The 14,755-nt window shown below is 42.5% G+C and overlaps 1 protein-coding gene across 2 annotated transcripts in view; it reads right to left on the reverse strand.

The window, feature by feature from the left end:
* LOC119978767 (arginyl aminopeptidase (aminopeptidase B)) overlaps positions 1-14,755 on the reverse strand; it is a 47,223-nt gene that overhangs the window by 3,781 nt on the left and 28,687 nt on the right. For both annotated transcript variants that reach the window (XM_038820624.1, XM_038820625.1), the window contains exons 6-8: positions 11,967-12,080; positions 10,077-10,189; positions 6,512-6,620 (exon numbers count right to left, since the gene is read on the reverse strand). In XM_038820624.1, coding sequence (XP_038676552.1) covers positions 6,512-6,620; positions 10,077-10,189; positions 11,967-12,080 — 336 coding nt within the window. The remainder of the gene's footprint in view (positions 1-6,511; positions 6,621-10,076; positions 10,190-11,966; positions 12,081-14,755) is intronic.

The raw sequence follows: 14,755 nt of genomic DNA on the forward strand, positions 1-14,755 counted from the left end.
GAGGAAAATGAGATGATTCAGCAGCTAGTGTACTAGAATGTTTAACTCATATGAAATAGTCCTGGTCTTTGTCTCAACCTTGACTTGTTTGACTCTGCTGCATTCAGTATCACTAACACGGTTTTTGACTTTCACAGTTTATTACAATACAGGTACTAGTCCCCTTATCCAAGAACCTTGCGATCAGACTTGTGCAATTTTAATACTTGAAATAAAGTATGGCAAATAATAAAAGGGTTATGTACTTTTGTATTATTTTACTTTTTCATTTTCTTAAATTACATCTTGACTGAGGAAGAGTCATCACCAGGAGGAATGCATGGGTGGTAGCTGCTGAAGAGACAGGCTGCAGAAGGTTAAGGATTAGGCTCCGTTGCAGTTCTTCTAAACATGTCCTGCAGCTTAAGTTAGTTCAAACATGTTGACCCTTCTTTCAAGAACACCCCTCGTATTTTGTTGACCCATGTAATATGCTGCTCTCTTCTGCTTCTTGCCCCGCATCAACTGTGTTGCTTATGCAACTGTCAATAAAACACTTTTTCCTTTTCATCCACTGCTCATTTCCTTCATCATTATCACTCATTCTTTTCATTCTCATTCATGGCCTGTCATATATTTCACGATCAGAGGTGGAAGTGAACCAGAATATCAATATTCAGATAATCCCCAACAGCTTCTTCATCCAACCACATGGTTCCAGCACATGATAAACCTTTAGCATAGGCAGCACGGTGGCGGTGGTTAGCACTGCTGCCTTACGGCACTGAGGACCCGGGTTTGATCCCAGCCCCGGGTCACTGTCCATGTGGAATTTGCACATTCTCCGGTGTCTGCATGGGTCTCACCACCCCACCCAAAGATGTGGAGGCTAGGATTGGCCATGCTAAATTGCCCATGCTAAATTGCCCCTTAATTGGACAAAAGAAAATAAGGTATTCTAAATTTTTTTTTAAAACCTTTAGCATATGCTAATAAGTCTTCCAACATTTTGCTCCTTGACCCACAACCACTAAAATCAGTTTCATCTCATCGTTCAATTTCATACTCTGCACTGGCCTGGATGAGTGCAGCTCCAACAACACAAGAAACTCAACACCATCCAGGACAAAGCAGCTCACTTGATTGCTCCCCCTTCCACATTCAATCACTCCACCATAGATGAACAGTGGTAGCTGTGTGTACCATCTACAAGACACCTTCCTAGCCCACAACCACTACGATCTAGAAGGACAAAAGCAGCAAATAGCTGGGAGCACCATCACCTAGACGTTCCCCTCCAAGTGCCTCAGCATCCTGACTTATATCGCTGGTACTTCAGTCACTGGGTCAAAATCCTGAACTCCCTCCCTCACAGCACTCTGGGTATTTACACATCAGGGACTTTAGCAATTCAAGAGGGCAGCTCACCACCTCAAGGGCAGTAGGGATAGGCAATAAATACTGTCCTAGCCAGTGGCGCCCACATCCCGTGAACTAATTTAAAAATGTGCCATCCATTTATCAAAATATCTTGGGGTATTTTGGCCAAGGTCTTTGCAACACTTCAGAGTGCAACTTTTACACTGAATTATTTTTGCATAGAGCGAGCATTTTGTGCTTTAACCAATCTTGTATCTGGCTTGGAGTGCTGAATGACTTGATCCTTGGGCTGGATCAGGGAAGTCAGTGATTAAACTCCAATAAACTCCGAAAACATCCAAAAGCCCGATTCTCCCAATGGGAGACTGAGTGCCGACGCCGGAGTGAAACCCGGAGTGTTTCATTCCGGCGTCGGAGCCGCTCCTCGCTCCCTATCCCCCCCGGGGGGGGGGGGGGGGGGCTAGGAGCGGCGGCGCATGCAGCCCGAGCGCCCGGACTTGACACTTGCGTCAAAGAGGCGCGCCGGGAAAGACGCGGCCGGCGGAGCTGAAGTGAACCTACACATGCGCGGTTGCCGCCTTCCCTTCCGCTGCCCCACAAGACATGGCGGCTTGATCTTGCGGAATGGCGGAGGGAAAAGAGTGCGTCATTTACAGACGCCGGCCCGACTATCGGTGGGCACCGATCGCGGGCCAGACATCTGCTGAGCACGCCCGTGGTGCTCGATCCTCCCTCCGCCCCCCATTCACCTGTCGCGCGCTGTTCGCGCCGGCAGTGACCAGGTGTGGTTGGCGCCGCTGTGAACCGGTCGGGTTTGGCAGGCCGCCCGGCCCATCCGAGCCGGAGAATCACCGATCGCCGTGAGAAACGGCCTGTTTCTCCGAGCGGCCTGTCGAAAAACGCGACACGCCATTTCTGGGGGGGTGAGAGAATCGCAGGGGGGTGCCAGGGCGGCGTTGCGTGATTCGCCCAGCCCTCCCACGATTCTCCCACCCAGCGTGGGGTGCGGAGAATCGTGCCCATTATCTCTGATGTGCAGTTCTGCAATGGGCTGTGTAGCACAATTCTCAAGCAGCTAATATAATTTTGCAGCTCCTCCAAAGACTCTCACAAAATGGCTCTCGTTCTAATCAAGGAAAATTTATCCATTATTGGCCTTATAAACAGCAAGAGAAAGCCTGTTCCCCTTGAAAGACGTAGGATTCTGACTTTTACGAACAAGTAATTTACACCTGTATACCTGCTTCATTTGAACATCTGAGTACAGTAAGCAAGCCATTCCTTAGAATCTTTGAATCCCATTGGCTCTGTCTCATCCGCAGTTACATAGGTTTTTCAACATAATGCGGAGGTTGAATATAATGAGGTCTCATCAGCATTGTACACTTGCTCTGCTGTTCGACCTTCTTCCAATATTATCATGGAAATTCATCCAAGTATGCCTCTGCAACTTCATGGTCAGCTGTACCTTTTTCACCCTATATTTTGAGCAGACCTAAACCTGATGTTATTTAAATTTGTCAATTATACCATCCTGATGAGCATTCACATGGTTGTTCGACCGTACTCTTGATGGAACACTTTAGCTTGGGCCATGATAATGAAGTGATACAATGGATTTTCTTTGCTCCAAACTGCCTGATCTACTCTCGATTACTTTGTCTATATGGACAATCTACGACTGATGGGAGTATTTTTCTATTATTCATTAATCTGGGCACATCAGTGTTAGCGTAAAATTTAAGTAAGTTCACCTTTCTCTTCAAATTAGAAATATCAATGTACCAACACCACATTCTTCACAATCTTTTCACTGAGATGCCCTTCTCTAGACGCATTAGTAACTCCATTTTTTGTTTAATACTCAGCAACAAGTGTTTTACCTTGACACTCCAGTCAGCCATGCAATTTCCTACTGGTCTTTTCGACATGAAACCACAGCTAATAAAGACTAGACTTTCTAAGAGACATTTGTTTGAAGTGTTCGGACTCTGTGCAATCAATGTGGGAATAATGCCACCAAATAAAGTGGCAGCTCAATAAACTACTCTGCGCACCAATTGGCCCAGAGGATCAAAGGCTGTTCTCTCCTTTGAGTGCTGACAGGTGATGATTTAACCCGAGGGTCACTGCACCTCAGGTGAGGGGCAAGGTTAAGAAGATGGGGCCTTCATGAATAACCTCAGCTGGCACGGAAATTGAACCCACACTGTTGGCGTCACTCCGCATCATGAACCAGCCATCCAGCAAACTGAGCTAACCGACCCCCTAGTATAACCAATAGTTAAGCTGAATAGTTCAACTATTTTGAATGGTTTTGAATTAACTTTACTTTTTAATATATTAAAGATCTGACTAGAGTAGCCCAATCTAATTTAAAAATAAAAGATATGTTTCTTAAAGAGCAATTTTCAGCAATTTAAAAATTGGGTGCTGGATTGACACTGTTGGATTACTTCAAATTTATTTGGGGTAAACTCATATTCATAGAATTTACAGTTCTGGAGGCCATTTGGCCCATTAAGTCTGCACTGGCCCTTGGAAAGAGCACCCTACTTAAACCCACACATCCACCTGATCCCCGTAACCCCACCTAACCTTTTGGACACTAAGGGACAATATTGCATGGCCATTTCACCTAACCTGCATATCTTTGGATTGTGGAGGAAAACCGAGCACCCGGACGAAACTCACGCAGACAAGGGGAGAAGTGCAAACTCCACACAGTCACCAAAGGCCGGAATTGAACCCGGGTCCTGGAACTGTGAGGCAGCAGTGCTAACCACTCTGCCACCCGCAGCTGTATTCAAAGTTTTAACTATAAAGGAATTTTTTGTAGCTTATTTTAAAGTTACATGTTAAAGCACTGCCCAATAATGCAGACTCATGGCAGCATGCATGTTTGGTGGTGTTTGGGCAGATGCTTGGCAAAAAATATTTTCAAAGCAGATGCAAATATTGAGGACTGTGTCCAACTCTACCCCAATATCTTTAAAAATTATTTTTTTTAAATAAATAAAAATTTCGAGTACCCATTTTTTTTTCCACAATTAAGTGGCAATTTATCATGACTAATCCACCTACTCTCCACATTTCTTGGCTTGTGGGGCGAGAACCATACAGACATGGGGAGAATGAGCAAACTCCATACGGAGTGTGATCCGGGGCCAGGATTGAACCTGGATCCTCAGCGCCGTGTGACAGCAGTGCTCATCACTGCATCAACATACTGCCCCTATCTTTAAAAAGTGTTAACATGTTTAATTCCCCTCTACAAAATCTTACTTCCTGTTTTCATGTTTTTGCTAACTTGCCCTCTTATAAATTCCCGTGTTCATATTTATAATGGAAACTTTATGTAAACTCACAATTGTGAAATACATGTACCCAATAATGATTGCAGTAAAACTCTTCAACTTTACACCTCCCTGCTCTTCCTCCTGCAGAGACACTCCTTTTTTTCCAAAGCAAGCAAGGAACCAGCAGGAAGTAGAAAGGTCAATGAGTGAGGATGAATTTGAGCCGCTAATAATCCTGGATCACAGCACCGTTCATCATGTTACACAAGGCAGTCAAAAGCAGTCCAACATTACAAAGAAATTAAGCCACTTAATCATACTGTTACTAACATCTACACAGAAATAAAACACCTGGGCATCTGTGCAGATGGCTGGGCTTTAAAGAGACTGATTTCTTTCCCCCCCCCCCCATATTTACAAAAAAAAACATAAATCTCTGTCAATACTTTGTCATGAGCAAATCTGCATCAACAACAAATTCCTGTGGTCACCAGACAGATTGGTATAAAATTGTGAGCTAACTTACAGAAGTAGAAAACAGTTGCTTCAACTGTGTTTTGGTGTTACATTAAGCTTTGGGGGTGGCGAGTTAAGTGAAAGATTTTTTTGCCTCTGTGGCCAAGGTGAATAGGATGAGGAAGTAGGATACAGTAGCAAACTGTATTTAATAACCGTTCATTGTGGAACGGAAATAGCCTATTTCCATTTTATAATTTCTATGCACAATGCTGAATGCATATGGACTTCGTGAGCAAAAATATAACTTCAGAGCTGAATTTGGAGCCATTATCGTGGCAGATTTTCTTTTTGTAAAACACAATAATTCTCAAAAGCATAGTTCGCAAGGGTCTTCCAGGTGGTCCCTGTGCTGGTGCAAAATCCAAGTCACTGACATGCAGTGCCATGGCCAAGGCCACATGAGAGAACAAGTCAGAACCCTAATCTCCACCACTTACTTGTATGACGTCAATGCGGTTTATTTTATAAGCAAAATTTATGTTAATTTATATTGTTGGATTGATGTAATTGCAAAGGAAGTATTAGTTTTTTGAAAAAGATTGCAAAGATATTCCAACATCAGAATACTTTAAATTAATGTGTGCTCTTATTTTATTAATGAAAATGTCTAAATTTTAGTTTCTGGCATGAATTAAACATTTCTATATATATTTAATTTAAAATTCACACACGTTAATTGCAGTTAGTAGCAAAAAAAGGCAGCAATATTTATAGTTCCTATTTTATTGTGATGACTTTCTTTTGCTAAAGTGGATGGGGTCTGCAGATTTGATTGTCCAGCGGATTAAAACGTTTGAGAAGCACAGTTTTCATGTTACTGATGCAGATCACTGCCATCTGGGGAAGTATTCTGCAGGTTAATCTTAATGCTCAATGCTGCAGGGTCTGATGCAAATCTTCAATGCAAATGTAAATGGAATGTTGGAACCCACTCAATTTCACATAAATGGATAAAATGCATTGTAATTGCAATGAGAGTCATTTATTTATTTGTAATAGGCAAGGAGAACAAATACATATTTTAAGTAATTTCCTCCATATTATCAGATGATTAATGTATTAAGGAGTTATCAATTCTCAAATGACAAGATGTCAAGTGGAGCTTGTAACTAACCGATGTCAGATTGGACGTTATCAGAATCCCTTACATGCACCATAAACATATTCATTACATGCTTGTAAATCCATGAGGGTCAGGTTGGTCTCTGAAATTTAACAAGACCATACAAGAATATCTATGAAAACCATAACTAACCACCATAAGTCAATGACCTATTAGTAACAACAGGAGGATTAAATCTAAATAAGTATGCATTAAATAAATGTTGCATTACCTGGCCGTTTTTCAACATCCTTTTCCTTTAGTTCTGGGAAATAATTTAAATAAAAATTCAAGGTATCCTCTGCTACAATACTTTGAAACTTGAATTTCTCCACATAGGCCTGCATCCAAACAAAAGTGCATTAAGATTACAAGAGTTTGTTCAAATGAAAATAAATGCCAAAAAGGGAATACTGAGCAGGTAGGGACACCACCACCCCACAAGTTGCCCTCCAAGCTACACACCGTTCTGACTTTGGAACATTATTGCTATTCCTTCACTGTTGCTGGCCAAAATCATGCAACTCCCGATCAGTACTACGGGTGGCATATGTACACTCGCTCATGGCTGTTCACTGGTATCTTCTCAAGGGCCACTGAGGTTAGGCGATAAATGTCTGCCTAGCTAGCGATGCACATATCCCATGAAAGAAATAGGACTTGTTTTCAATGAGAAAGTAGCAATGCACTCAAACATGGGACAAATATGCAAACTCCACAGTGAAGTAAGTGTTAGGGCAGCACGGTAGCACAGTGGTTAGCACAGTTGCTTCACGGCTCCAGGGTCCCAGTTTCAATTCTCGGCTTGGGTCACTGTCTGTGAGGAGTAAGCACGTTCTCCCCGTGTGTGCATGGGATTCCTCAGGGTGCTCCGGTTTCTTCCCACAGTCCAACGGTGTGCAGGTTAGGTGGATTGGCCATTCTAAATTGCCCTTAAGTGTTCAAAAAGGTTAGGTGGGGTTACTGGGTTACGGGGATAAAGGGGATAGGGTGGAGATGTGGGGCTTAATTGGGGTGCTTTTTCCAAGGGCCGGTGCAGATTCAATGGGCCAAATGGCCTCCTTCTTCACTGTAAATTCTATGATCTATGATCATGTTATTGTTTACACCATGTGCTTCCCTCATCTGGCAGAACGTACATCCTCTGGGATCTTTTGCATATTTCTTAGTCCATTGGAAACGTACTTGCCAGGGAATTTAATCCGCATTACACTGATCTTAACTCTGGTCACCACAGGCAAGTTATTTGTCAGGGTCTATTTGGCTTGGGAAACATCTCACGTATGCTCATCAATGAATGTCCTTCCAGGTTTGGATATGTTTCTACACATTAATCATAGGAACAAGAAGCTCTGCAAGCAGTATTGAGGTGAATGGCTAGCTAATTTGTGGTGCTGTTTTGGACAAATGTCAGTCAGAACACCGGGAAAATTCTGTGTTCTCCTTTGAATAGTACTTTATGATTTTTAATGCCCACCTAAATCACTAAACTCGACAGAAAACTTGATTTAATATTTCACTGAAGGGGCAGCACCTGTAACAACGCGACCATTCTCTAGGACTTTGCCTCATTAAGTGTTCAATTACTGGACTGCCACTGCAATTCATAATCTTCTAACTCAAAGATCAGAACTGAGTTAATCTGATAGTTTAATCTAACTTCCAATTAGCTAGAAAACTGACCTTCAAATAGGTTTTGCACCCAATGAAAATCCTTCGGGAAATACTTGCTGCAACTTCAATGTTTCTCTAGAAAAGGACACCTCAAAGCTCAATTTGCAAGTAGCAGGGCCAGCAAGGAGCAGGGGGATTGCCAGAAGGAAATTAAATGAAGAAATTCAAGGGAGAAAGTCAAACCTTAAGAGGAGTGGTTTACATTTAAATTTTGAATGTCGATTTTCAATACCGTAATTAAAATCAGCCTATTTACTCAGCGATGAGGAGCAGAAAAGTATTATTTTTTTTAAATTCGGTCTTGGGTTGCGAAAGTCACTGGCAAAGCCAGCATTTATTGCCCATCCTGAATGGTCCTGTGACTTGCTAATTTTTCGATTGCAAATCTGTTAATGAATAACATTTATCTTGTCCATCAGGTGGGTTGCGGAAAGGAAGGTACTTGCTTCTAGTTAGAAAATTAATCATTTCAAAGGTGTTTTATAAATCATGGGCAAGCCACTGGGCTCCTCAAAACAAAAATTACCTCCCCAACCCCATTCCACAGCTTGAACCAGGTTCAAATAGGATGTCAACATTTCTTACGTAGGTTGAAATGAAATCAAATTTCCTAAACTGGTGGTCATTTTCATGCTAATTTTTGCAAAATAATTGGTGTTTAAATTAACCATCATATTCTGACAGACAAATAATCAAAGCCTTTTCGTGAAAGGAACAACATATAATGAAGAAAGCACATTTATATGTTAACAGTTTACGGTCAATTGGTAAGTAAAGACTGCATATTTGCTTGGTCACCAGACTTCCACTACTCTACTGAACTGTTCAATTATCATGCTTCAACCATTTGTTTCTCTAAATAAATCTACATGTGAATACATACAATTAGATAAGCCCTTTATCAGGCATGTCTGATATCATCCTTCATGTGCCGTGAAATACGGTGGGATCCTACAGATTAACTGATAAATCTGCAACGAGAGAGAATAGTTTCTCCTCTAGCACAATATTTTCCATATGCTAAAACACATGGTTACGTTTCAGATAACTAGATTTAGTTACAGCAAGCTTGCCCTCCCCAGATGGATTGTGTATGCATTATTGCCTGGTACTTAAAATATTAGTTGAAAGGCATTATTGCTATTCAACTAAATTTGTTAAAAGGTTGGTGGAAATCACGGAGCATAGTATTGCTTGCTTTGTCCTGAAATCAATCAAATTAAGGTAAGTCGTTGGTGGAGTTCAGAACATTCATTCATTTGACAAACTTCATTCAACAATTGAAGTAACTTTTTATTCTCCTCTGTTCCAGTTATCAATTTGGAAGGGCACATCAGGTGACGACAAGCAGCATGCTCCCAGTTAACCGGTCCAATACTGTAGCTCGGATGGAGATGTCCTCAGGGAACTCCATGGGCCATTACAAATAGCCATGTATAAATTACATTAAAGCCTGCATCTCAGGTTTAGTAATATTAATTGAGTTAACAAAACGTCAGGAACTTATTTTTGCATTGAAGGGGAGAGTGGAAGTTAGAACTGTGTAAGCTGCTGTTACTGCACATCGGTCAGTTTTAACTAGCCAGTTATATATGTGAAAGCATAAATTGCATTCTAAGCAGTATTTGTTGTTCCTCATTTGAGGGCATTGCTCAAGGGTTGGTCTCAAATTTACCAAGTTATCATTGCATTAGCTGGGAATTTCTGTATTATCAGATATTGCAGGTATAAAGTCATACTCTGCTTTGTGGCAAGCATAGGGCTTGCATAGGAGTGGTTTTAAGCACAGGGCACAAGCCAAATATCTAGGTGAAAGCCTCAAAAGACAAAACAGAAAATGTGGACTTGTCGATGGAGGCTTCCTCTTTTAGTGAAAGTAGACAAAAATATTTGAGAGCAAGCCAGGATTTTAAGACTTCATAGCTGGACTCAAAAGGAAAAAAGCAAACTGAATTAAGCTCGAGAAAGAGTGGGCATCACAAAATCAATGGTGTTTTGGAGCATTGCTGTAACTTCATGTTACCTTAACATTTCCCTTAAAATTTGCCTAAAATGGACCAGGCAAGTGATTAATCAGTTCATGAAAGCAAAATAACACGTTACTGATAGTAAAGGGTTCTTACCCGCAGGAAAGCATCAAATTTCTCCTGATCACCCACAAGGTGAGCTAAATATGACACAAAGCAGTAACCCTTCTCATAGGGAGTTTCATTATACGTCTCATCAGGATCAATACCTATATTTAAAAATTCCAATTGAAGGAAAATAAATTTTACAAATAATCTAACAATAATGAACAGGCTATGCTACCTCATTTCAATGAGTGTTCTTGCTTCATTTAATGTTCTAACTTCTCTCTCTGCAATGCATCAATCCTTCTTGCAGCCCCTCGCTGCTTGAAAGTCTCCAGCACTTCTCCAATTTTCAAAAACATCTCTCAACCCCTTTCCAATCCCCATTTTATATCTCCTTTCCAACAGAATGGATGCGAAGTACGTTCAGATTACCCACACAGGTTACCAAATGGTTAATTGTTTAGCATTTGTAAAAAGTTTCCATATAAGACATTAATCATCTTAATATCTTTCATCTCGGTGCCTTTATCAAAACAAAACTTGAGAATATACATTTACGTTTCACATTAAGTATTTAAAAGCAATTTTACGAATACTTCTGTAGAAAAACAGCCAAAGAATTCCGCGATGTATCAATTACAAGGTGAACAGCGATAACGATGTGGCACAATGGCTAGTGGCTGCCTCACAGCGCCAGACCCAGATTCGATTCTGGGCGACTGTGTGTGGAGTTTGCATGTTTTCCCATGTCTGTGTGGGTTTCCTCCGGGTGCTCCGGTTTCCTCCCACAATCCAAAGATGTGCAGGTTGGGGGGATTGGCCATGAATAATGCGTGGGGTCATGGGTTAGGGCGGGGGAGTGGGCCTAGGTAGGGTGCTCATTCAGAGGGTCGGTGCAGATTCGATGGGCCAAATTGCCTCCATCTGCACTGTAGAGATTTGATGGACTCGGGGAGGTAAGTAGGTGGTTCTGAGGAACATTCTGGCACCAGAAAACAAGGGACTAGCCAGGAGCGTGACAGGCAACTACAGTTTTTTAAATATAAATTTAGAGTACCCAATTCATTTTTTCCAATTAAGGGCAATTTAGCGTGGCCAATCCATCTTTGGGTTGCGGGGGCGAAACTCACGCAAACATGGGGAGAATGTGCAAACTCCACACGGACAGTGACCCAGAGCCAGGAGCGGACATGGCACCTCGGAGCCGTGAGGCAGTAGTGCTACCCCCTGTGCCACCATGCTGCCCCCAGGCAACTAAATTACATAATAGTGCAAGATTCTATAATCAAGGATACAGACAGCCTTTCTTGTATACAATATTAGGAGCTCTGAATGAAATACTGTTTCCCTAGTACGAGGGTTAAGGACACACAAAGTGGGTCAGGCACAAGGAACAATAAATTGTGAGTCAACTAGCAGGGTGGGCATTGGAGTAAGTTCGAGATCAAGGGATCGCTAGCTGAAAGGGACGCCTTTTCCTGAATCAAAATTACATCCGCATTCCGTGGAGGATGTAAGTAGAACAGGAGAGAAGAGTTATGTTAATATACTTGGGTGGGGAGGGAGAAGGGAACTGGAGTTAATAAAGCAGTTGAAATTGAAACGGAAATAAACTAAAAAACAATTAAGGGAAATAGGTTATAAACAGCGAGAAATAAACCAGTCTGGTCTAATCAGCGCAACAACCATATAAAACACAATTCTGGGCAAAACAGTACTTGTCAGATAGGAATACAAACAGCAAAGGGTCTGCAATCCTTAATTTCTGTTCACTTAGTAGAAATATTAATTTAAATGGATTGAGTTGTACTTACTAATGGTAAAAAAAAATACAAGATGAGACTCTACTAATTAAGAGTCTTGAAACTAACCTGGTGTCAAGATTTATTCAAAGTGAATTAAAATCAGGTTGTACAGATCTTGTGTCCAAGCACTCACCTGCTTCAATTTTGACCTTCAATTTGTTGAGTGGATGGTCCTCCCCTGTGTTATCCATGTGTTGACGAAGCAGGGCTCTTCCTGTCGCAGCCTCGAGACAAGTATATGCTGCACCTGAGAAATAAACATTACAGGTAAAATGTACGGTACAAATGGTACTCTGGTAACAATATGTGTACCACTGAAAGACAAAGCTGGCCTTTGAATAAAATCCGTGTTGAGACAACAAACTGGGATTTTTAAAAGTGGGGGTCGTGTGATTTAAGCACAGGAGCAGCTGAGCTTTCGTGAGCTGTGGCGCTACTCATCCTTTAATCTTTTTTTTTTAAATAATGATGTACAACCCATAATTATTTTAACCTGTATGTATGGTCTGTTATATTCCTGGAAGACCCTGGCTGAATTTCGGTAATGGGGAACCAAGTCAAGAAAATCCTTGTTTGAATGAGCGGGCCGGAGACAGCAGGTGTGGGACCAAGCTCAGTGGCGGTTTTGCTGGGGTGCGGGTCTACACTTCGGAGATGACATTGGCGTTGAGTCAATGGCTGCCATTTAATGAAATTGTGACAACAGTCTCCGCTTCCTAACACAGGTTATTGATGCTCGCTCACATTGATGAACTGTAAGATATCCTACAGAGAATGTATGAAGCAGAGAAGAGCATCCTGTCAGTCCATAGGGCAATGTCCTTGGTAGGTGCTCACCTTCAGTCCTTGACAGTCCTGCTGCAGGGTACGCCAAACCTCCTGGTTGATTAAGGGAGAAGGAAATTCCGTGCACCCGACCTCCCAAGGGAAGTTGGGATGAACTCCCGGCCGAATCGGAGAACTGGCTGCCATGCTTTCACAATCTCAATTTGAAGGTTGGGCATTTCTAATTCAATGGAGTATACTGTATCCGGTCTTCGAGGCCTGGGGTCGGTCGAGGATCCCAACCACTGGTCTTATGTCACTTTGTCTTCAATGTTTATCGAGAAGCATTGGAGGCAGCCGAGCGTGATAGGCCCTCACACCCGCCAGGGCCTAGGTTCCTCATTACAGGGGCTCCGGGCAATGACATGGAGGAGGTACAGGGTATTTGGTGAAACTCTGGATGAAGCCTAGATTTTGTTCGATGATCCTGTCATGGTGGTTTTGGCTGTTACAAGCTCTGTGGATAGTTATATTATCCTGCAGGAGGGTAGCATGGTGGTACAGTGGTTAGAACTCCTGCCTCCCGGCACTAAGGACCCGCATTCGATCCCGGCCTCGGGTCACTGTCCGTGTGGTGTTTGCACATTCTCCCAGAGTTTGCCTGGGTCTCACCCCTATAACTCAAAAGGATGTGCAGGGTAGGTGGATTGGCCATGCTAAATTGCCCCTTAACTGGAAAAACAGAATTGGGTACTCTAAATTTAAAAAACTATTATCCTGCAGCTCATCACTAATCCTGAACTTTGATGCCTTGTGATTATATATATGATTTTGGGTTATTGCCTTTTATCCTGGTAAGGGTGTATGATATCAGAGCACAGGGGTGTTTGTCGCCGGTTATCCTTTAATATCGTGAAAATCGTGCGGAGTTGGTTGTATGACAGAAGGGTTATGCAGTATTTATGTTGGGTTTTTTTTAATGTGCTATAATCCTTGCTTTTACACTGAGGGAGCACACTTTGTAGGTACCCTTCACTTTATTTGTAGACAAGGTGAGTAGCGTCACAGCAGGAAGGTGGTTGGTATGGTCTTGTAAGACCTCACTTTGGATGAGGAAGCACCCCCGTTAGAATTATTAGTGTCATGTCTTTCTTTTGTACTTTTGATATTATGGAATCCTTGCTCGTCTCCTATGAACATACAGACAGATCCTCTATCCTGGAGAAGATTGGGTGCCTTTTTTGTCTGTAGTTTTCGCATCTGGTATAGTTGGAGTAGGAAGAAATATGTACTGGTGCACACCTGAACGAAGTCGGTTAATCCTTGGACGTCTAGCTTTTCTTAGGTTGGTCTTCTATATTTACTTGGCTGCGTGGGTAGTGATAGTGGTCTCTTGATTGAGTAGTTGACTGCAGTAGTAGCTATGTTTACCTGGGTCAGGTGGAGGGTATGTTTGGTTGTGGAGTAAATCACCCTCCCCGGAGGTGTCCCCTTTTTGGGGGCTCCTGGACTTCTCCCCTTCAAGATTTGGTCCCCCTGTGGAAGCAATCTGCAGGGCCTGAGTGTGAGTCTGACTGCTTCGGTTCAGCATTTTTGTAGAGTTTTTCTTATTTTGGATGGAATAGGGTACCCGCCTTCAAGTGGTCTTATTTAGGGACTTCCAGGCTGTCCTCCTTCTTGAGGTGGTGGCTTCCTTGGGGAGGCAATGTCCTGTTTGTAATGAGGTTATGCTGTTCTGTCCCTGGTATCCTTCTGCAAAAATGTACGTTGCTGGAACTTATCTGACATCTATTATCTAATCCTGGTGTTCCCTCTCTTTCTTTGGATAAGAGGCACTGATACAGGCTCTGATTTTTTATATTTAATTCTGGGGGATCTCCCAACCTGTTGGGGGAAAGGAGGGTTGCATCACTTCTCAAGACACCCCCGTTGATGGGGGTCTTGACGATTCCTCGTCGGTGGCATTTCCTCGCTGGAAAATGGTTTAAGATTTCCGGTGTTGGCGGGGCCTGTATGGTGCCTCTGATCTGGCGGGACAGGAGTGAGGTCTTGGCATGGTCTAAGTATCCTTGGTTTACTGGCTCCTGTATACAAGAATGTACACTACCAAGTCACATCCCGCAGCATCCTGTTGTCTCCCTTTTCCTGGGGCATCCT

The sequence above is a fragment of the Scyliorhinus canicula genome, chromosome 15, assembly GCF_902713615.1.
Source record: "Scyliorhinus canicula chromosome 15, sScyCan1.1, whole genome shotgun sequence".
NCBI classification, from domain to species: Eukaryota; Metazoa; Chordata; class Chondrichthyes; order Carcharhiniformes; family Scyliorhinidae; genus Scyliorhinus; species Scyliorhinus canicula.